This window comes from Malaclemys terrapin, chromosome 4 (assembly GCF_027887155.1).
Source record: "Malaclemys terrapin pileata isolate rMalTer1 chromosome 4, rMalTer1.hap1, whole genome shotgun sequence".
NCBI lineage: Eukaryota > Metazoa > Chordata > Testudines > Emydidae > Malaclemys > Malaclemys terrapin.
The window spans coordinates 8,499,935-8,523,718 of NC_071508.1; the positions used below are offsets into that span (position 1 = coordinate 8,499,935).

Consider the following 23,784-nt stretch of genomic DNA (forward strand, 5'->3'; position numbering starts at 1 on the left):
CCCAAAGTCGAGTTTAGCTGCATGGTTATTTGATATCCCCCAAAATAAGTAGGTCGGATGAGGCCTATCACTTGTACTTATTTTCCTCACCCTCCAAACAGGCACAACAGAAATGGAGTATGTGACAATCACACAGCAAGTCCCAGCTCCCATGGGGGAAACTATTGTTGTAAAATTTGGAGCTGAGGACTGCAATCTGAGCAGAGATGACACAACAGTGAAGCATCAGGGATTGCTGTTAGTGTAAATGAAGCTGATAAGACGCTGAGAGAGCCATGTGGAATGTTTAGGTGAAGTTTACCGTAGAACAGCATTTTATTTCTGGTGCTATAGGGAAATCGTTACTCTGGCAGGACTCTGGTCTGTCCCTCTGACTGTTACTGACCTCCTCCTGGGATCTGAGTGGCTTATGTTGCAGGGTGGGATGCAAGGCCATTTAACTGAACAGGCTCAGCCCGTATTGGAGGAATCTGGTCAATGAATAGCGAATGGCTGAGAGGAACTCTCTCTGGGAATTAGTGCTAATAACTAGCCCAGTGTGCTGGTGAGGACCTACTGCGTGAATTTCATCACATCATTCACAAGCCAGGGTGTGTCTATGAAATTAATGGAAATGTAATATTTCTCTGACAACTGAGGCTGCCTTTTGGCTTGCCTGGCAAAACTGTCAGCCAAGGGTCCGGATTTGGACACCTCATCTGGCAACAGGTGCACCTAGAGACAGCAAGACTGGGGAGAAGGATGTCGCTACACGCTTAGATCTGCCCTACTGTCGGACAATGTTTCAGCCTCCTCTCTTGTAAGGAGGCCTGTGCTGAGGAGCGGCCGGGAGCAAGCAAGACTAGTAGGAATTTAGTGCTGGGTTTCTGAGGCCTGTGCCTGGTCAGGCTGCTTAAGGGTGAGAGTAAATGGCTCACTAGTGATGCAGACCAAAGGCTGAAAAAGGTCACAGCTGGACAAAAGTGGAAAGATCACGCATTCATGTTCAGTGTTTCAACTTCATGAAGATTTAATTCTGATTATTGTATCACATAACACATCCCTACTAATGTTTCTGCAGATGACCCTGTGATGGGTTGGATCACAGAAACCCCCTTGGGAGCTGCCAACCGATGTGCCAAGACTACCCCGTTCCTATTTTCCCTGCCAGCTCAGGACTCCAACACCCTGTCTTGCTGAGCCAGACACTCCCATCTGTTCCAACACAGACCCAGGGTCTGAATCACTTGCCCCAAAGCTGCAGGTTTACCTGAAAACAGCTCACAGAAGGGTGCTTGTCTTTAGCACTCAGATGCCCAACTCCCTATGGGGTCTAAACCCAAATAAATCCGTTTTACCCTGTATAAAACTCATAAATTGTTCGCCCTCTATAACACTGATAGAGAGAGATGCACAGTTGTTTGCTCCCCCAGATATTAATACATACTCTGAGTTAATTACTAAGTAAAAAGTGATTTTATTCAATACAGAAAGTAGGATTTAAGTGGTTCCAAGTAGTAAGAGACAGAACAAAGAAAGTAACCAAGCAAAATAGAATAAAATGTGCAAATCTATGTCTAATCAAACTGAATACAGATAATCTCACCCTCAGAGATGCTTCAGTAAGTTTTTTCTCAGACTGGACACCTTCCAGGCCTGGGCACAATTCTTTCCCCTGGTTAGGGTGACCAGACGTCCCGATTTTATTGGGACTGTCCCGATATTTGCTTGTTTGTCCCGTGTCCCGAGCAATGTTAGGTCGGGACACGGGACAAACAAGCAAAGGCTCCGGAGCCCGGAAGGGCTCGTGTCCCCCCTGCCCCCTCTTTCCCCCATTGGCTCCCTCCCCAAATCCCTGCCTCTTTCCCAAGCACGCCATTCCTCCTCCCTCCACAAGCGCTGGAGGGAGGCCCGGGAGACGCAGGGGAAGCGCGGGGCCGGGGTGAGTGAGAGTCCGGCCTGGCCCCGAGCGCAGGCAGGACTCATTCGGGCGGTAGGGAGAGTAGGGGGGCGGCGCGCGGGGCCAGGCGGCGGCTGTTCTCCCCACCTGGGCAGCGGGACTCGGGAGCAGCCCCTGCTGCAGCTCCCACTGCATGATCACATGTCACTGCAAGACTTCATTACTCACTTGCCAGCACACACACATACAGGAAGACTCACAGGTAAAACACAGCCATCTGCAGACAATGGTCCTTGTTAATGGGAGTCATCAAGATTCCAAACCACCATTAATGGCCCACACTTTGCATAATTACAATAGGCCCTCAGAGTTGTATTCCATTTATATATTTTATATTTTTTATATATATTTTATATTTCTAGTTTTAGATACAAGAGTGGTACATTTATACAAATGGGATGGATCACACTCAGTAGATTATAAGCTTTGTAATGATACCTTACAAGAAACCTTTTGCATGAAGCATATTCCAGTTACATTATATTCACTTATTATCATGTTTTTATAAAACCATATAGACTGCACAATGTCACAGACCCTATCAGTGGAGCTCAGCTGAACTGACTTTTCAGTTTAAAACAGTGAGAGGATCGAGAGATCATAGGAAAAAGAAGAAATTTTAGCCTTCAAAGTCATTCTTGGTTTCTGATGTGAATCCTCTGACCTTGACATCCAACCCAAAAAGATTATAAGCAAATGTAGCCTTTATAGAGTAATAATGTGCAGGAGACAGTGGTTTTATAGTATTTAAATAAAAGAATCATCCAGACAGTGATGTAGGGTCTGGGTTCCTAGAACCAAGTCTCAGATTTTATTATTTATAAAGGTTAATCAAAGGAGCAGGGCTAGAAGGAAGCAGTGCAAGCCCTGGCTCTAGTCAGTAGTCTTCTATATCTGATAGTGTCTTAGACCAAGATCATAAAGCCCAGGCCCGAGGAGAGGACACAGAAATCTCTCTTGATTGACAATGCGGTCTGGGTCATGATGAGGGCCCCCAGGTGCTAAGGTAATACAAATAAATAATCATAACATGAGATGGACCATCCCACCATTCTCCTGATTGCCAGCTGCACGCTCATTTGCAGGCAAGTAAAGCAACTCATTTGCCAAGAGTCTTTGGCAAAGGGCAAGTCCCAATGTACCATCAGGGAAGATAACTGGAGAGTGTAAAAATCAGTGATATAGTCCGAGAACTGTTGAGAGTATCTTGATTATAACCCAGCTGAGCATTAACATGAGAAGCAATGACACCCACAGAACTTGAATGAACAATGTTTCTGAAAGGTGCTTTGAGTGACTTGGAAATTATTTGTGAAGGTGCTGGACTGGACTCAACACTTCTACTATAGGCTTCCTGTGTGACCTTGGATAAATAATTTCTTCTCTCTGTCTCAGTTCCCCATCTGCAAAATGTGGATAATACTTCTTTAGACCATCCAGCTGTTTAGATTGTAAGCTCCTTGGGGCAGTGCCACTATGTGTATGCACAGTGTGTAGCACAATGGGCTCCTGAACTCAGCTGATGTCTCTAGGGGCTACAGTCATGCAAATAATAAAATAATAAAGAAGGTCTTCTTGTGGGAGAACTGGTCAGTCTGTTTTCTTCTCTGTTGCACAATCACAAGCTGTGTGACTATGACAAGTTTAGCCCTGGGTGTTTTGAGCTGTACTAATTTTCATTCAGATTCTTTTAACCCCTTCCCCAATAAATAAAAACAAAGCCAGCAGTTGGGCCCGTTACAGACCCAGTGCTGTCTGCTCCCCGTGTTGCCCAGGCAGCACAGTTCCCCCCACTGCTGAGTCCGAATCTGAAGAGGGATTTTGTCAGCATACTGTGCTGTACGCATTCCCGGTGTTTCTTTAACCAGGAACAGCTCTTCAATTCCAATATTTGCTAAGTCAAATAATATCAGGGAATAATGTCAACATTTGCCAAGTCAAAAGGGCATGATGAATAATTCCAGCAATTCTCTCCTGGTGGCACAGACTCTAAGTTCTGCATTAGCTTTCTGGTACTTCAGGGTCACTAAAGTGAATGCTGGCCTTCAGCTTCACCTGTTTCACTGAGACTGCTCTTGGCTGCAACTTTAAATAGTTCCATATCTGATCCCTCTTCTCCTTTTAGAGAAGGGACTCTGGTTACAGGGGGATATAGAGAAGTAACATTTGTGTTAGGCTGTTGTGCAGCTTCACTCAGCCACCCGCACTCCCTCACCGCAGTGAGTTCCTCAGGGCTCCAACAGCTTGTAGCAAAGATGCCACAAGTGAAAGTTGCAGGTAGGTCTAAAGAAAGTCAATGAGGTGAGCAGCCAGAGAACGCTCTTTGCCAACTGCAAAGTCTCTCTTGATGTGCCCATTATGTCTGGTGATGCAGATGGCAGCAGCCAAACCTTAAAGGGGTCTCTTGCTTTTTGTTTGGGGATAAAGAATCAGCTACATGCTATATTGTAGATGGCACAGACACAAGGTGAAATTCTGGCCCCACTGAAGTCAAGGGGAGTTTTGCGGTGGATTTTAATGGTGCCAGGATTTCACATAGAAGATGTACAGGGTGATAAGCCAAATAAGAGAGATACAGGGCTGTAAATAAATGACTGAATTAAATGGTCAGGTGAGTGGATTCCACCATGCAGAAGACAAAGCCAGTGGACAGGTCCCCACAACTAGGACCTGCTGAGCATGTAGAGTGGTGCTGAAGCAAATTGGGTTCAGTCCTAACACTCAACTTGCAACGGTGACTGATGCCAGCACCCCAGCTGAAGCCAAATGTCTGGATGTATCATGAATGCATCTGAAGGTCGGCAAAAAGAATTGCGGCTACTGGAGATTCCCTGTTGCTCTGTCTGGCAAATAGAGAAGCAATGTGCTCCTGCAGATTTGGACACTGAGTGAAGCTGTGGTGCTCTACGCACGTTAAACTAGCAAGAAATGATTTGTGACTTAGGGAGAACGTGGAGCAGAAACGTGAAGGGAGTTTGCAGCAAAGGTAAGGAGCTGACTTAGGAGTTCAGGACTGAACATCCTTCCTGCTCCTCCATCACTCATCAAGCCTCCAGCATTCATCAGATCAGCCTTCCTACCAAGTGCTACGCTGGGTCTGCCCGCATCACAGGTATACCGAGGTGTGTAAGGCTGTTGGATTCTAAGGCTGTGCTAGGTTAATGGCTCAGCGTACTGTAGGGTGACCAGATAGCAACTGTGAAAAATCGGGATGGGGGTGAGGGGTAATAGGCACTTACATAAGAAAAAGCCCTGAATATCCGGACTGTCCCTATAAAATTGGGACATCTGGTCATCCTAGCGTACTGATACAAATCCCAATTGCTTGGGACACGGAAAAGTGAAAGGATCCTCTCTGAGTGACCACACCCAGCAGCCAGCTTCACACTGACTGTGTCAAACAAGTGTCTGGCATTGCCTGGCCTTGGGCAAGAACAGAGCAGCCTGTAACATGGGAGAAAGAGGGAGCAAACAAAAGAAAAGAGCTGGAAATGGAACCTGCAAGGCAATAACTAGGATCCCCTGAGACTTGGCAAATTATATGAGAAGTGTGATTATACATTATATAGTATACATTGTACATCAATAATTGTGGATGTGTTCAGGGATCCCAACATGTGGATCTCACAATCTGTGCTCAGTTCTACAGACTGCACTAGTGACAGATCATTAGTCCAGATGATTCAGACTAAAGGGGATGGTGGGGCTCTGGTATGCATCATCCAGTCTCAGTGACAGGAGAGTAAACTTCACTAATCTCTTCCCAATGTGAGTGGGACAGGCGGTGAGCCTGAATTACCTAGAACCAAAGAAAACATTAGGTGGAATAGAAGAGGTCTGGCGTGTGTCAGAGAGGTACAATGTGAGAAGGACTGGAGCCAAAGGAAATTGGTAGGAGGGGGTAAAGGTCATTAAGGAAGAAGTATTGGCCAAGGAATTCATCTGATCCAGGTTCACTCTAATCAGAAGTGTCCAGCAAGCAGCAGCCAACCAAAGGCAGCGGGTCAGGCCCCTATGACAATCATCCCATAGAACTTGTTTGCTCTATAGTTTGAATTCCAGATCAGGTGTTTCCACACTCCTGCACTCAAGGGCAGGCAGCACAATCCAGCACAGGATGCCAGAGCACAGAGTTAGCAGAGACTCCTTGAGCTCAGCTTTTTATATTGAGCTCTAGAGAGTATAAAGCTAATGAAATGCCTATTGTCAATTGATTTTCAATAAAGATAATAGCTGGAAATTTGCTGAATATAAATGACAGGTATTTCCCCAATACCTAACTGTAATCATAACCAGGAAAGCAAGCCCTAGCGTGAACTATGTTTGAAAAGTAGCGGAAGACTGGTGGAACATCTGCCTCCAAAAACATTTGGTGAAAGAACATTCCCACCACATATGATCAAAGTTGCCCCTTCTGCTATTCCTCCAGCAGCATGTATTAATAGGAGTGTTGTGTGTAAGACATGGGAGGTAATTGTCCCACTCTACTCCGCACTGGTGAGGCCTCAGCTAGGGTACTATGTTCAGTTCTGGGCACCACACTTTAGGAAAGATGTGGACAAATTGGAGAGTCCAGAGACGAGCAACAAAAATGATCAAAGGTTTAGAAAACCTGATCGAGGGGAAAAGTTAAAAAACTGGGCATGTTTAGTCTTGAGAAAAGACGTGGGGGGTGGGAGGGTTGAAAACAGTTTTCAAATATGTTAAGTGCTGTTACTAAGAGAATGGTGATCAACTGTTCTTTATATCCACTGAAGGTAGGACCAGAAGTTTAATCTGCAGCAAGAGATATGGGGGTTAGATATTAGGGAAAACTTTCTAATTCTAAGGATAATTGGGCTCTGGAAGAGGCTTCCAAGGGAGGTTGTGGAATCCCCATCACTGAAGGTTTTTAAGAACAGGTTGGACAAACAGCTGGCAGGGATTGTCTAGGTTTATTTGGTCCCGCCACAGTGCAGGAGGCTGGACTTGATGACATCTTGAGTCCCCATCCAGCCCTACATCTCTATGATGCTATAAACCTGAGTTTCTCAGGCACCAAATCAAAAGCGCAAGCTTGTAGCAATATTCATTTCTTTACCCTCCCCTGGCTGAGGCACAGGCTGTGGGAGTTTCTCACAACCTTTGTTTCTCCCATTGGTGGATCCAGAACAATTCCCAGACCAGCCAAATCGCTAAAACATCAGTTTCTTGTTAGGAGCCAAAGGAGTCTCTGCTAACTCTGTGCTCTGGCATCCTGTGCTGGATTGTGCTGCCTGCCCTTGAGTGCAGGAGTGTGGAAACACCTGACAAGGGTGCCTGGATCTTATTTGATGAGTAAATGTATTCAGTAATTATTCTTATATAATTCTGAATAGGCCATGACCTAAGTGACGATTATGGAGTGCTAGCTGTCCCATCTCTGGCTGGCCAGAGGATAGACTCCATTAGCAAAAGCTGCTGCCTTGGAGGTTCCCAGCTCTTCTCCATCTAACCCTGGTCAGATCCTGTTATCAAATGCTGCTCTCCTCAGATGGACATAGGAAAATCCCGGACCAGGTTTTTAGATAGACCTTTTGCACAGAACTGAGCTGAAGTTGTTGATGCAGATTTTAGGCTCCATGTAATGGCTGAACAGCCCCCAAGTAGGAATGAGATGTTTGCAATACAGTTATTTCAGGTGTAGCATTAAGGCAACCTTGTAAAACAGTCAAAGCAGAATTTGTATGTGTAACTGAGATATTTCCTATCACTGCAAAGTGACACAGTGCACTAGTCTAGTGCAAACAGAACAATTAGAATATTTGCCACTGAAATAATTCTGCACATTTTTCTGCACAAATGCTAATATTGATGGGAGGGAGAAGCATCTGGGGACTTGAGAGCTGATCATCTCTGTTTTTATTTTACCTCCAACAGCAGAAGAGAAACGTGAATATTATTGGCCCTTTCTTGTGTGGCTGCTGGAGTATGAACCAGATAAATTATCCCTGGAAATAGCCAATAGACAAATGACCATGGCAATATGTTAACAATCCAAGAAGCAGCCATTTCTCAGCAGTACATGCCAGGAACCAGCCTGGACCACAAGTAGAATTGGTTTCCAGATGTTTTGACTGTCTGGCTGTTTACAATCACTAAAGCTGCTATTTATTGTTAAATGTTTCCTTAACAGTTGGTGTTTTGTAAAGTTCCAACTTGACCCTTAACTCCTTGAGCCTGCAGCTCAGGCCAGTGGGGAGGCTGGGCCTCCATAACTTGGGGTAGGGTGACCAGATGTCCCGATTTTATGGGGATAGTACCGATTTTGGGGTCTTTTTCTTATATAGGGTCCCCTTACCCCCCACCTCGTCCTGATTTTTCACACTTGCTGTCTGGTCACCCTAACTTGGGGTGATATCTCGTTCTCTGTGAAATGAGCAGGATTAAAGGGAGAAAAATTTCGGTTTTCTTCCAAATCTAACAAGTACCTCACTTCTCTGCTGTATGACTCTTGCTAACCTAGTATTCTCTGGCCACCTCCTGCTCTCACTGCAGTCAATCCACAGACTTGACTGGGACCAAGACCGGAGACTTAGTCTCCTTTATCCAGGTCAGGGGCCCACAATGCGCAGGCCCTTGTACCCTCCCCTTCTACCGTGGACATGGTGAGGACAAACTGATAATCTGCAAATGCTGGGAAACTCACACACCCAGTGTCCCCATCTGCCAGCAAGATATGAGCAGAGTAGTGGTTCAGAAGTTGCATTTATTCTGATAACGATAATGCAAATAGCTATGACAACTCAGTGCATCCCTCAGGCTCACGGCAATTTACCACTGCCTGGCCCTTGTGTCACATAGATCTGGAGCTGCTTATATAGCAAAACCTGAACTGCTGAGAAATGGACACAACTCCTGAATTTGCAGTGACGCTGCTGCTGGATGCAGAGTTGAGCATGAGTCTCTTTGCCCCAGGATCTTGCAGCTGCTGGGAACAAGGTTGCCTCAGCAGCCTTCTCTCAAGGGTGGAACCTTAGAGCTGAATTTCAAATGCCAGGGGATAAAATGCTGTTGCCTCCCTAAGGCCATGTCCGAGTAGAAGCTGTGGGTTCAGAGCAGGAACTCCCCCAATGCAGTTGTTTCTGTCGTGCAGATGGGGCCCAGTCCTGGAACCTCATCACCTGCTCGTTGTGCTTCCATGAAGTGGTGTTGCATGTGCATATCCCCAGCATAGGCCATCCTCCAGCCTTCTGCTCATCACAGTTCACATCCCTCCTGCCATACATCACATTCATGGGCTGCTCAGCTCACGTTCACGGGCTGCCCAGGCTCACTGTGGGGCAGTTAGGTCCAGGGAGCATTCACTTTCTGGAGCTGTTCCAAAGTGTCTGTGCCCTGCAGGGGGCCGCGCAGGAGGCCAGGCACTGCTTCAACCCCCCAGAAGTGGCTGAGTCCTTGCTAGTGCCTTGCAGCTTTAGGTGGCATGTCAGTTGTGCATAGTTATGCTGGCCTCCTGCACAGGCCCCTTTCCCTTCCAACAATCTCTGGAGCTGCACCTTGAGGGGTACAGGAGGTCATTGGTTGGGCTCCCAGGTGCCTGTTTCTGCATGCTCCATTGTTGCTATAACATCTGGTAGCTTAAGGAAACCCCTTTCTAGAGGTAAGCGGAGGAATGGTTCTGCTATCATGGGGAACTTTCCTGGCCTATGTGGTTGCCAATTTTGGCTGGACATATTCCTGGACAGGGCAAGCCTTAGGGGCGGGGCCACCAAGCAACTGCCCGGGGGCTCCATGGGCAAGGGGGCGCCGTGCAGCAGCATAGAGGTGCGCACTGCCGGTTTAAAGTCAGAACTTGCTCCTGGCTGACGGGAGTGACGCGTGGAGGGACGCCCAGATTTCTCCCTGTTTCCTCCTGGCTGAGGAACGGGGTGGGGGACAAGCAGAGATGCACAGACACTTCCCCCAGTGTTCCTGCCCCAGGGGGCTGGGAATGGGGGAGCGAGGAGCAACACCAAGCACTTACACAGCCCAGGAGGGGAAAGTGATCTGGATGCAGGGAGCCGTGATGCCTCAGGCAGCTCCAGCCCACTCGAAGGACAGGACCCCAGGCTCCTGACTCCCTCATTGGCCTGTTTGCCCTGTCAATCGGGCTGACCTGGAGCACTGACCTCTCCCCATTGGCCCTGGGGACTGTCAGTCTCAGGCTCCTGATTTCTCATTGGCTCTGCCCCTTTCCTTTGGCACTGGGTGAGGTGCCAGTGCTCCCTTTGTGCCATTACAAATAAAGCACTGGCAAGGGCCAACCAAAAACCCTACTAAGTGCCAGTGGGCGGCCAGCAGTCCCCTTACCTAGTGCTCCCAGCCCCATGGAGCGAAACAGGCCAGAAACCCCAGCGGCCCCAGCCTTGCCCCAGAGTGTGGAGCGCAACCGAATGGCGATGAGGTGTCTGGGGCAGCCAAACACCAACGCCATTCAGCCCCCATTTGTGGAAGGCCCTGAATGGCACAGAGTAGGGCCACCACCAAATCACGTCCATGGCACTGAGCACAGGCACCAGCTCTCCCAGTTCAGGCTGGATCGTCTTTAGCAAATGTTGGGTCCCAACTGCTAGACAAGGTCCCTGGAGCAGCAGCAGGGAAACTCCTGCTCTCCCAGTCCTACCCCCAGGGTCAAGTGAATATAAGAATAGCCACACTGGGTCAGCCCAGTGGCCCATGTAGCCCAGTGTCCTGTCTCTGACAGTGGCCAGTGCCAGAGGCTATGAACAGAACAGGGCAACTATCACATGCTCCATCCCCTGTCATCCAGTCCCAGCTTCTGGCAGTCCAAAGCTTAAGGACACCCAGAGCATGAAGCTGAGTCCCTGACCATCTCAGCTAATAGCCCTTGATCACCCTAGCCTCCATGAACTCATCCAGTTCTTTTTTGCACCCAGTTGTTCTTTTGGATTTCACAACAGCCCCTGGCAATGAGTTCCACAGGTTGACTGTGCATTGTGTGAAGAAGTAATTCCTTATTGTTGTTTTAAACCTGCTGCCTAATAATTTAATTGGGTGACCCCTGGTTCATGAGTTATATGAAGAGGTAAATAACACTTTCCTAGTCACTTTCTCCACACCATTCAGGAGCGTATAGTCCCCTGTCATGTTCCATATACCACTTGGGGAGCAGCTCTATGTCCATCTTCAGCCTCATCACTGCCTCCATCCTACCTTGGATGCGTGTGTAAGTGACATGCGGAGAGCAGCACCCAGCTGGGGGGTCAGGAAGGGGCTTGTGCTAACTCTCACTCCCCTCCTGTGTGTTCTCCCACATGCCTGCCCCTTCTGGGTCCACCCCCACTCAGTCCCCTGCCCATGGACTTGTTCCCCCCTCAGCCCCAGCCTTCCCCATGGCTCTGGACCTGCCCCAAGCAAGCATTGCCTATGGAGCTGGGTGAAGTCAGGACTAGGGTGACCAGATAGCAAATGTAAAAAATCGGGATAGGAGGTGGGGGTAATAGGTGCCTATATACGAAAAAGTCCCCAAAATTGGGCCTGTCCCTATAAAATCGGGACATCTGGTCACCGTAGTCAGGACAAGTCTCCAGCCCCACTTAGCCCATGACAGGCCCTGAGAAATTAGCATCAAGACAACAGCTGTTCCCTTGCTCCCCTGTCCTGGGTGGCTGGGACACGCAGTCCTGCTGGGAGATGAAGTGCAGGCAGAAGGGACCAAAGATGTAGCTAACAGCTGAGTTTGGCTCTGCCAGATGGGTATGGGGGTTGGAGCACCTCATCCTGCTGGGTGGGAGCAGTCCTGCCTGGTCATGGGTGGCTGGGTGCAGACTGGCCAGGTCACCAGGGCACCTTCTCCCTGCAGAGATGGATGAGGCGATGCGCTCCTTCGCTGAGAAGGTCTTTGCCTCTGAGGTGAAGGACGAGGAGAGCAGGCACGAGATCTCACCTTTTGATGTGGAAGAAATCTGCCCCATCTTGCACCATGAAATGAGGGAACACATGATCCACCAGGAGACCACAGCCACGGCTGATAAGCGGTGAGAGCTGGGTGAAGGGCAATAGGCCTGGGGCACTGTGGGGAGGGACAGGCTGAAAGCTTCCCACCTCTGACACCTGCCCTGGCCCTGCTAGCCCCCAGCGCTGGCCCCTGTCCTGCCCCTGCATGCCCTTATACCAAGAGAAGACGATGGAAACTTTAACTACAGCTTGGGAATATCTCAGTGAACTCTCTGGGACAACCTGGGCTGGCCACTGTCTGTCTGGCCTAGAGGTTCCCCGGCCATGCCCATGGAGCGCCTGCTGGGCAGCTCATGCTGTTTGTTTCCAGGTGTTTCATCACATTACCTGCCCCCAGCACACACTCCTCCATGGATGCTGGTGTCTGGTGGCCCCAGGAGTGTTGTCTTAGGGGCTGGGCCCACAAACAAATCCCTGTGGTAAGAGGTGGGTACACCCCTGTGAAGGTGTTTGAAAGCCCTGATTGACTCCGGCCATCCATCCATCCAGACTGTCTGTCCAGTCGCTCTGTGCTGCAGGCCTCATCGTGCTGCCTGAGCATCGCCCACAGGCTGGTGCGTTCAGCCACTGCGCCCCAGAGACGAGTGCTGGGTTGGGCCTCGAGACCAGGGGCCTGGTCCAGGCTCCACCACAGATGCCCTGTGTGCCCTTGGACCGGTCACTTAGCTTTCCCGACCCTGCCGCACAGGGGGCAGAGGGGCAACCCCCACTAGTGACTGTGAGGCATTCAGAGACTGTGGTGACAAGGGCCATGCAAGTACTCAGACAGCGTCCAGTTATTCCAGCCAATCATCTAGGATTAGTGTTGAATTAAAAGTTGCAAACCCTGCTATGGCTGGAAACATCACGGAGCTCTGACTCCCGGAGAGCCAAGTTTGTGGGACCAAAGCTTCTGCTGCAGCCTCTGCTCCCCCCACCTTTTGGCACACCTGGGACAGGAGCTGGAACATGTCTCTCGCCAGCCATGGTTTGACCCAGGGAGACAAACAGCATCTGGGATGGCCGAGGCATTGGATTGTACTGTTCTATCGATGCAGACAGCCCGGGTTTGCACTGAGACAGGAAAGGACATGCTGCTAATTGCACTATTTCCCTTTGAATACCTGGGCATAGTCCTTTGACCCCTAGCACTGGGCAGGGCCCTGCCTTGCCTGCAGGGCACATGGTGCTGCCAGTGCCCAGGCTGAGGTTTTCCCCCCGTCCTATGCAGGAAGAAGCTGATTTCCCTGAAGACAATTGCACTTGCTCTGCCCATTGCTGAAACTTCTGCAACCAAACTATCCACCATTGAGGAGTTCATCGCTGCCTCGCCACTGTACCAGTCTGTGCCTGACTTCCAGCGTGTGCAGATCACAGGGGACTATGCCTCAGGGGTAAGCGCCAGCGTGCCTCCCTCCCTCCCATGTCTTAGTGCCATTTCCTCTCCCGGTCTCCCCCTCCACGCCCTCTGCCCTCCTCTCTCCTGGCTGCTTGCCTCAATCCCTGCTATCACCAGGGAGCTGGGAATGTGCACGGGCGTGCCCCTTGTTTAAAAGCATAGGAGAGGCCACTTCTCCCAGCTCACTCTGGGCAGATGGCAGCACCCTGCTGATTCCCTAGTGATCCCAAAGGTGCAAGCCAATGTATGTGGCAGAGAAACTCATGGGCTCTTCTCTGTGGGATGGCTAGGAAGGCACAGGGCCCTTGTGGCCCCTCAAGAAGAGATGCTGCAGGGTGGCAGATGGAGCAGTTGCTGAGACCCCTTAGTATCTCCCTGCATACTGCTCCAGCCAGTCACGAGGCCAGGGCAGGGGGGCAGAAATGCAAGGCTGTGACTGTGCATGCGCTATGTCTGTCACTGTGTGAATTGCATGCACACACCTGGTGCGGTGACTGCCAGGCCCATGCTCAGCATGCATTCTGCCTGTGGAGAATCACAGAGAGGCCCTTTCACCTCAGCCCCCACCATGCGCAGGTGCAGCCCCACCCTCCTGGGTCAGCTTGGAGCCAAGCAGCAAAGGCAGGGGCCATTACAGGATGGCGTGGGTTACAGGTTCTTCTGGCAAGACACTCCTCGGTGCACTGAGATGGCTGCTCCAGCATCACTCCCCAGCCGTGGTTCCAGCCAGCCACTGCAGCTGCTGGGTGGCAATCCCCTGCTCCTGTCGCTCGCCAGAGACCTGGCCTGACCTCCCGGGGCTGCCCACACAACACTTGCCTTCTGCAGTAAATGAGAGGTGCTGATGATGTGCTGGGTCAGATGAAATTGAAGCGGGACCAGCTTGTGCTCCTAAAATAGCCCCTGCAGCACCCTAGGCTGCAGCTTCAGAGTGAGATGTCAGACAGCAGCTGGGAGTTGCGCTCCAGGACAGTGCCCCTAATGGCTTGTCCTGGCCTCTGGGGCTTTCCTTCTACCTAGCAAGGACCTTTCCCATTGGCCCTGGCCACTGAGAAGCACACAACGCTGTCAGCCAGGCTGAAAGGGCAGGGCTTGGAGAATGGCGGCCAGGCTGCCTGCTTGGGCCAGGCATGTGGGGGTGGGCTCCAGGGGAACCCAGGCCTTGCCTTGATTCAGCTGTTCTCTAGCACGTGCACAGCGAGCGTGTCTGTCTGCGCGTCCCAGCCAGGCCGGGAGCTCCCACAGGCCCAGAGCAGGCCCCCACATGCTGCACACAGCACTGTCCTCAACAAAGAACTTTTGCAGGTCACAATTGAGGATTTTGAAGTCGTCTGCAGAGGCCTCTACCGGGCTTTGTGCATCCGGGAGAAATACATGCAGAAATCGTTTCAGAGGTTCCCCAAGACCCCGTCCCAGTATCTGCGCAACATGGAAGGCGAGGTTTGGCAAGCCGATGATGGGCATGCCCCAGGTACCTAGCAGCCATGACTTCCAGGGTAACTCACAACCAGCACAAACAGGACGCCTTTGAAGAGCAGCTGGGGAGCCCAGGGCTGTGCAGGCAAGGGGGTGTCCCCGGTAGCAGTGCCGGGGGTGCTGAACCTGCATCTATCTGGAGGAAATGACTCCTGTTGTTGAGGCTACAGGAATGCAGCCTCACCCTATCTAGCTTGGAACCAGTCTCCTGCAGAGACTGACCCCATGATGTGGGGGGAGTGGAGCCCCTCTGAATGCCCTAGCTCTCTGCCACGCATACACTCATTCGTTTCCGTGCCCCAGATCCCTCCAGGGCTGTCAGATCTCCGCCAACAATTTGTGTCTCTGGGCAAGCCGTGCTCTTGCTCAGGCTTTGCGGGCCTGGAGAGACTCAGCAGCCAGAGAGCTGGGATGCCGGCTCCACCACCAGAGAGGCAGGGAGCAGCCCAGGCACTGGGGCAGGGAAGGGCCCCCAGAGGAGCACGTTGGCGGCAGCACCCTGTGTCTGTCTGGGCCCCATGCTGGGCAGCCATTGGCCTGGCCTTGGGTTCCAGGGTGGGCTACCTGTGTTCATGCGCAGGCCGGTGCTGACTCTGCCCTCAGCCCCGGACTACAGCCGTGTGGCAAAGGCTGCCCTGCCAGGCCCGTTGCTCACCTGCACTCTGCCTTCGGGACAGTGTTCACCCCCCCTGTGAAGGAGGGTGAGGACCCTTTCCGGTCGGACAATCTGCCCGAGGACCTGGGCTACTGCGTCTGCATGCAGGGCGGCGTGGTCTACGTCTATGCCGACGCAGCGGCTGCCAGACGAGGGAAGCCCAAGGACCTGCCCTACCCCAACCTCGAGGACTTCCTCGATGACATGAACTTCCTCCTCGCCCTGATTGCACAGGGACCCATGTAAGTGCCCAGCCAGGTCCCCACCCCTGCCACACAGAGGGATGTCAGGGGACCCCAGTCCGGCTGTGCTCCAGAACTTTGCAGCCCTCAGGCAGGACACCAGCTCCCACTTCAGTCAGAGGGGCTGGCCAGGCCCCCAGCAATACTTGCCAGGCCCCTGGTGCCCAGAGGAGCCCAGCCCTGCTGCAGGCCTCCATGACTGGGCCCGCTCTGGGACTGAAACCTGGCCTGGAGGCGTTTGGCAGGATGCTGCCACTGCCCCAGCCGCTGGTGCTATAGGATTCAGGTCATTACAGCAGGAATTTCATGACATATATGAGCTGTGTGGCAGCCGTGCCCTTGTTTGCACCACCTGCAGCATCCCCCAGGTCCCACGCACTCAGCTGGTCCTGAACGCGCCTGGGTTCTGACCCTTTGTCTCTGTCAGGAAAACCTACGCTCATCGGCGCCTGAAGTTCCTCTCCTCCAAGTTCAATGTGCACGAGATGCTGAATGAGATGGAGGAGCTGAAGGAGCTGAAGAACAACCCTCATCGGGATTTTTACAACTGCAGGAAGGTGAGGGCCTGGGACAGACGCACAGACATTGCTGGCCTGTCAGGCGTGGCTGGGGTGCAGGCACAGGGAGTACCCCCCCGCTAGTCCCTGGTGGTCACCATCGCTTACTGGGATCCAGGCTGATGTGCTCCCTGATGCCGGGGCAGACTTGCCATGGCTGCAGTCAGTGTCAGTTCTGTGGGCCTGGCTTCCCTGCCTCCGCACCACCTGGGCCCGGGCTAGACTGATGGCTCCCCTCTGCCTGGCAGGTGGACACCCACATTCATGCTGCGGCCTGCATGAACCAGAAGCACCTGCTGCGCTTCATCAAGAAGTCGTACCGTGTGGACGCGGAGAGGGTCGTGTATGACGCCAAGGGCAAGAAACTCACCCTGAAGCAGCTCTTCGAGCAGCTCAACATGCACCCCTATGACCTGACGGTGGATTCTCTGGATGTTCACGCTGTGAGTCTGTTGGCCTCTGCTGTAAGACGTCCCATGCCTGCCCTCCTGCCGGGCCATGTCCCCACATGCCCCATGGGCACCCTCACCTACGTCTCCTAGGGGCACTCCATCACATGCCTTCTGTCACCCAGGACCCCTCCCCCGGCACATACTGCACCAGCTCTGTCCCATGGCAGGGTGGCCAATGTTCTTCTCTAGAATTGGGGTTAACCCTCTCCTCTCCAGCGAGGCCTTAGTCCATCACACCCCGCCCCGTTAGGTTCATGAAGCATTATCCGCCCTCGGCTCTGACCCTGATTTGCACCCCAGGGGCGCCAGACCTTCCAGCGCTTTGACAAGTTTAATGACAAGTACAACCCGGTGGGAGCCAGTGAGCTGCGTGATCTCTACCTGAAGACAGAAAACACCATTGATGGCGAGTACTTTGCCACCATCATCAAGGTGAGCTGGGGGGGGGAGGGGGACACAAGGGGAACCCAACGCAGCAGGAAGGAGCCTGTATGCCCACAGTATGCCGAGTTCCAGCCAAGTGAGTGGGGCACACGTGACCACCTGCACCCTTACGTCTGCAGGAAGTCGGCTCTGACTTGGAGGATGCCAGGTACCAGCATGCGGAACCCCGCCTGTCTATCTATGGGCGCTCGCCAGAGGAGTGGCCCAAGCTGGCCAGCTGGTTCAACAGGCACAGGGTCTACTCCCCCAACATGAAGTGGATGATCCAAGTGCCCAGGATTTAGTACGTGCCACGGGGTGAGATTCCGGGTGTCGGGGCAAGGCTGGCGGGAGCAGGAGCATCCTGACTTACTGACGTGGCAGCTGTGGGGCGTCTGTAGAGGGGCCTCAGGGGAAGGCGTTCTGTCCATGCTGGGGGCTGTGCAGCTCTCCTGCTGGAGGCTAATCCTGGTCTCTGTCCCCAGTGACGTGTTCAGGGCCAAGAACTTCCTCCCCCACTTTGGGAAGATGCTGGAGAATATTTTTGTGCCGGTGTTTGAAGCGACAGTCAGTCCTCAGGCCAACAAGGAGCTGAGCGTATTCCTGCGACACGTGAGTGCTGTACAGAGAGGCCTGGGCCTGACGAAGCGCTGACGGGAGGGGTGGTGCCTCTGGGGCTCAGACCCCACCACTATCTGCCACACTGGTAAGCTCGGCATTAGCACCGAGCCCTCCCCCACAGGTCGGGGAAGTCAGCCTTCCACCCTCCCTGCTCTGGCCCCAACCAGAGAAATGGGTTGGGGTTGGGAGGTGCCAGGAGAGGGAGGCCTGTGAGATGAGCGAGCAAGCTCCTTTCCGAGTTGCCTGGTGCTGGGCCATTAAGAGGGGCCCAGGCTAGTGGGCGGAGCCCAGCACCCCTCCTGCGCTGCATGTGCCAGGCTCTGCATGGGGTTCTGGGCAGGGTGGGCAGGGGATGTGCTGTGGGAGCTGGGCCCCCTCCTGCACAGCATGTGCTGTGGTGCTTGGGGTGAGGGCGGTGTCAGGCACTCAGTGCCGTGTGTCCTGGGTCGGGGAGATGGATGTCCGAGGTTGCTTAGCCCATGGGGAGGGAGGTGACGTCTGGCTTTGCTCACAGAGACCCCCCCAATTGGGAGAGCCCTAGGAGCCAGCGGAGGGCGGTGGGGCTGACCCACTCCTGTCTGCTCGTGCCAGCAGATCACCGGCTTCGATAGCGTGGACGACGAGTCCAAGCACAGTGGGCACATGTTTTCCACCAAGAGCCCCAAGCCGGACAAGTGGAGCCATGAGAAGAACCCGTCGTATACCTACTACCTGTACTACATGTACGCCAACATCGTGGTGCTCAACAACCTCCGCAGGTGGGTCACCGCACGGGGAATATGTACTGCTGGTGCCCTCTGGCGGGGACCTGGGTCACGGGCTGTGACTGAGTCCTAGTGGGGGCCATCTGTGGTCACTCAATTAGGGTGAGCTGCAAAGAATGGGGCAGACAATCCGCATAAAGCTGGTGGATATTCCAATATTTAGATTTATCAAGCCAGCATAAAACAGCTTCTTTATTACCTTACCAGTTACTCAGAAGTCCAAACAACACAGTTCCCTTAAAGTAGGGGTTCTCAAACTGGGGGTCGGGATCCCTCAGGGGGTCGTGAGGTTATTACGTGGGGGGTCACGAGCTGTCAGCCTCCACCCCAAACCCTGCTTTGCCTCCAGCATTTATAATAGTGTTAAATATATAAAAAAGTGTTTTTAATTTATTGGGGGGGTCACACTGAGAGGCTTGCTATGTGAAAGGGGTCACCAGTACAAAAGTTTGAGAACCACTGCCTTAAAGTAATCTAGTCTCAGGCCTCCATCTGGGTACCCACATCAAATATGATGAAAATGTCTTTAAGTCTTATTTCATCATATAAAATAAAAGGTTCTACCAATCCCAAAGGATCAGACACATTACCTCCCAGGTTATTGAATATTCCAGATCTTACCCAAATACACGCTACAGACAATTCTTAATAACTAAACTAAACTTTATTCAAAAACAAAAGAGAGAGTAGGGTTAAAAGATCAATATATATACAGACATGAGTTCAATTCACTGATGTTCAGATTAATCGCATAGATGGTGAGCTTTGTTGTTGCAAAGAGCTCTTTCAGAAATAGTTCATAGGTTATAGTCCAATATCCAAAGATCATATTCAGGGCATATCAGCATAACTGGGACCTCAGTCTTGTGACTCAAACTTCCCCTGATGAAGCCCAAGCAGATCTGAAATGACAGAATCAGGACCCAAGGATCTTTGATACAATTTCATGTCTTTTGACAAGTTGGAATTCAAAAGGTGATTAGCCTGACTTTGAAGGAGGTCCATCACTGGTACTTAGCTATAGAATTAATATAAGGCAATTTGCTTGTTCCTCCATCATTCACAGATTATTTGCTGTACATTTCAAAGAGAGATGAATACAGACCTATCCCGTGTTTACAATTCATTTAAACGATAGGATGTTCTTTTGAACTCTGAATTTTCAGAATCCAGCATAGACAGGGACTGTAGATTACATTGTGGATCTTACTCATACATATGTAAATACACAAAAACACAAACATGATCTCCCCAGGGTGTCTTTTGAGGGTTATTTATTTTGCAGGATGTTTAACCCTTTCTAGCCATGCGTCACACGGGCATTGCGCCCCATATGGAGGGAGGGGATGTTGGCTGTGAGTTGCCTCCAGCAGAGAGGGACCTGAGTTCGTGCTGTGCAGGCGGTGCTAGGACGGCTCTGCTGGGGTCTGTGCTTCCATCGTGGAGCTTGCCCAGTGGAGGAGCCCAGAGCCAGGCATTTCTAAAGCTTCCTTGACAGCAGGGAGACATGAGCGATTGTGGCAAACACCTGGGCTCAGCTGAGACTGTCTCCTTGCACCCAGTCTGAATGCACTAGGGAGAAAAAAGAGCAAACATTGAGGCCTGGGGCTGGGCTGGGCTCTGGGGGTCCTGTCCCTGGGAGCGGGTCTGGCTGGGCTCTGGGGGTTCCTCCCTGGAAGTGGGCTTCCTGTTCAGCTTCAGCTCCCACCCAGCAATGCCCTCCCACTCTCTGCATTATCCCCATGTTTAGGTGCTGGAACTAGGGGTACTGGGGGTGCGGCTTGGAGAGGTTTCCATCAGACACAGGGGTTACTGTATTGCTGTCTATACATAGGGAACGCGGCATGAACACCTTCCTGTTCCGACCCCACTGCGGGGAAGCCGGGGCCATCACCCACCTGCTCGCAGCCTTCATGACAGCAGATAATATCTCCCATGGCCTGAACCTAAAGAAGGTGAGTGTGCGGGAGAGTCGCTTAATGTTGTTCCCCCACCACCAACAACGCTCTTATGAGCTGCATGGCTCCAGCGGTACAGGGGGATGGTCTGGCCAAGGCCCTATCTTCACAGCCAATGCCAGTGGCTCTTGCTTCACACCCTCCCACTGGCCCTGCAGGGCTGGGGCCCGCCCGCAGACATTAAGTGACTTGCCCAGGGCACCCTGGAGGTGTGTGTGGCAGGGCTGGCAATTTAACCTAGGTCTCCTGAGCCCCAGTCTGGTGCCATAGCCCCACCCCACATGACTCTTACACACTGAACTGTAATATGCTGTCCCATGTCACTCAGATGCAGCCCCCCGCCTGGAGCACCACGTGTTCCCCAGCACTGAGATCCCTGCTCTGGGCCGTCTGCTTGGAGAAAATGCTGAGGAGGTGGGAATCTGCGCTTGCAGGGTGCACAGACCATGGAGGAGACGATTGGCTTAAGCCAAGGGCAAAGCCCAGATCTACTCCCCGTGGATTTATAGGACGGTGACTGACCTTCCCCTTCTCAGAAAGCAGCTGTGAGCTCTGCCTCCCAGCTCTCTTTGCCGGGGCATGGAAGGGTTGGGCTGTAGGTAGTGGAGAAGCAGCAGCGTCTGCCACCACCCTGCTCCCCACCTCTGCCCTGAAGACGGCCACGCTCTTCCTTTCAGAGTCCTGTGCTGCAGTACCTGTACTTTCTTGCCCAAATCCCCATTGCTATGTCCCCGCTCAGCAACAACAGCCTCTTCCTTGAATACGCCAAAAACCCGCTGCTGGACTTCCACCAGAAAGGCCTGATGGTCTCTCTCTCCACGGACGACCCCATGCAGTTCCACTACACCAAGGTATGGTGCCAGGGCAGGCCTGAGCATGGAAATACCACCCAGGGTCTTTCCATTGCACTGCAGTATGGGGACATGGGAGCTATTTGTACAGCACCCAGCACAATGGGGCCCTGCTCTGAGAGGGTCCTAGGCACTGCCATAACGGAGTAATGGAAATGCCTAGGCACAGAGCTGTGCAGCAGGCGCTGGGAGGAGTCTGGCTGCAGGGCCAGCTGTTGGTGCAGCACTGTGCACGCTCCTCTCCCCCGATATGATGCTTGTGTTGCTCTAGGAGCCCCTGATGGAGGAATACGCCATTGCTGCCCAAGTCTTCAAACTCAGCACCTGTGACATGTGTGAGATTGCCAGGAACAGTGTCTTGCAATGCGGTCTGTCCCATGAGGTACGTGTCTGTCTGTCTGCCACATCTCCCTGGGGGAGGGGCCATCTGCTCAGCAGTTTGCCACTGGCCTGGCAGTGAGGATGTCCCTTCCTGCAGCTGTCTCCATGTGTGCATCAGAGTGGGTGGGGGAGCTGGAGGGATGGCTCTGCCTGTTCGGAGAGTGACACCTCAGACCTGGCGCTAAAGGGAATTTGAGACACAGAAGCAGCTTCTCTGGGAGACTGCAGAAGCCTGCCAATGCTAACCCGTGCACAGCATGGACAGCTGGGATCCTGCAGCGGGAGGCTGTCCGAAGGAGATGAGGGCATAGATCCATGCAGTGCCTTTCATTCTGCTCCCTTGTCTCTGCCAGGAGAAGACCAAGTTCCTGGGGGAGAATTACCGTGAGGAGGGGCCCCAAGGCAACAACATCTGGAAGACAAATGTAGCTCAGATCCGCATGGCCTATCGCTATGAAACCTGGTGCTATGAACTCAACCTCATCGCAGAGGGGCTGAAAACCATGGAGTAGATCCTCAAACTTGCCTGGACCCTGACGCTTCCTCTACTCTGTCAGGGCCTGGGGCAGCCCAGAGCCCCACCCATGACTGCACTTTGCTTTCTTGTGGTGGCAGCACTGGGAGATCATGTCCTTTCTCTGTGATGTTACTAGCCCTGGGTGTTCAAAAATCACTAGTCGGGCCCTGAAAATCATGAGATTTTTAACAAATAATAAAGTTGGCTTCTTTTTCTTTGCTGTGTGGTTTCTGGGTCACTTGGTGTCATGTTTTCAGGCATTTCTCTGTAGCCATGAGGGCTGGAAATGTACTTTTTGCAAGCAAAAGGTGAGAATCTCTCTTAATCACAGGACTCCAGGAGCTGGAGCTTTACGAAAACATCAGATATGGTGAGTGGCGATTAAATCACCAGAGGTGGTAACACAAATTCTGCCTGTTCAGATATTCACAAATCAGAAGCAAATGACTCAGCTCCAGACTTCTACACGTGCTGTATCGATGCTGTATACGGAATAACTCCCAGCCCTATGACAGGTTATACTGCACCAGCCCGCATTGCGTGGATAAGCCTATTCTGAGGGAATCAGCCCTGAAAAGCTTCAGGCTGCCTGTCCTCTTGGCAAGTGCTGACAGTGAGGGGGCACAGCATCCAGGCTATGCTATCTCTGTCCCTTGGAGCCCATGTAAGCAATAGCCCAGAAGGCAATGGCAGCCCTGCATGGGTGGGAGTCAGGGAAGGGTGGAGCTGGCAGGCATCCACTCTCTCACACACACACGGGCATGTGCTGGAGGTGTCCTGAGCCAGTGACAGGAAGAAATTTGCTCTCACTGGACTGAAAGACAAATTGAGTAGCCAGTGAATCCCAGGTGGTAGCCAATAACTGGCCTAGCTCCCACTGGTCCATTTTTGTTCAGAAACTGTTACTCAGCATCCTAAGTGCAAAATGATTACATTATTTCCTTGCCTTTGTAAGCCTCAGCCCTAGTCGTTGTTAACAGATAGCCTAATATCCCATCTATGAGCCGTCCCCACCAATAGTTTAAACAGCTGCTGTTTTCTCTCTCAGCTGTCGTCAGTACACAAATGCCCTTTCTCTGTTAGTTCATCTAGCTAGCTAGATTCTTACTTTGATCATGACATCCCCATGACTTATGGCTGCATTGAGTGGGGACAAGAAATACAATTAAAAGGTAAACTGCAGCCAGAATGGTATAAGCGCTGGTTGTTGCCTTGCTTCAGCCCCTAATATTCTATTGAAGTAGCACCTAGGAGCCAGGGTCATGGACCAGTCCCCCACTGTGCTAGGTGCTGTACAAACACAGAACAAAGATGGTCATGCCTGGAAATAAATCCTTCACTAGGTTGCTGAAGGCTGAAATTGCTCTGTTCATATCAGTGATATGTAACGAATGCTAGAACATAATCAAGCACATACGGATCTGCCGCCATATCTCATCATCATTACTATTTGTAGACCCATAGCATGCAAAGGCTCCCTTGTGATGGGCACTACACAGCCAGAGTATGTTTCTTCACTTACGGTCCTAAACTGTGCAGCCTTGCGGGGTTGCTTAGACATGACAGCTTTTTTTCTATGATGGGGAAGTGAC

General features: G+C 51.9%; 1 protein-coding gene across 2 annotated transcripts; it reads left to right on the forward strand.

Annotated features, from left to right (window-relative positions):
- The first annotated feature begins 4,132 nt into the window (after window positions 1–4,132).
- Window positions 4,133–22,406, forward strand: AMPD1 (adenosine monophosphate deaminase 1). 2 transcript variants are annotated; one of them, XM_054026949.1, is made up of 15 exons: window positions 4,133–4,216; window positions 11,763–11,937; window positions 13,128–13,290; window positions 14,601–14,766; window positions 15,449–15,668; window positions 16,096–16,225; window positions 16,474–16,668; window positions 16,978–17,109; window positions 17,241–17,404; window positions 17,586–17,712; window positions 18,316–18,479; window positions 20,320–20,440; window positions 21,121–21,294; window positions 21,566–21,676; window positions 22,029–22,406. In XM_054026949.1, the coding sequence occupies exons 1-15, from the start codon at window positions 4,195–4,197 to the stop codon at window positions 22,185–22,187; spliced, it is 2,223 nt and encodes a 740-aa protein (XP_053882924.1). In that variant the 5' UTR covers window positions 4,133–4,194; the 3' UTR covers window positions 22,188–22,406. The 2 variants fall into 2 exon arrangements, with proteins under 2 accessions (XP_053882924.1, XP_053882925.1); XM_054026950.1 differs by lacking the exon at window positions 4,133–4,216 and adding an exon at window positions 4,967–5,061.
- Window positions 22,407–23,784: the final 1,378 nt, after the last annotated feature.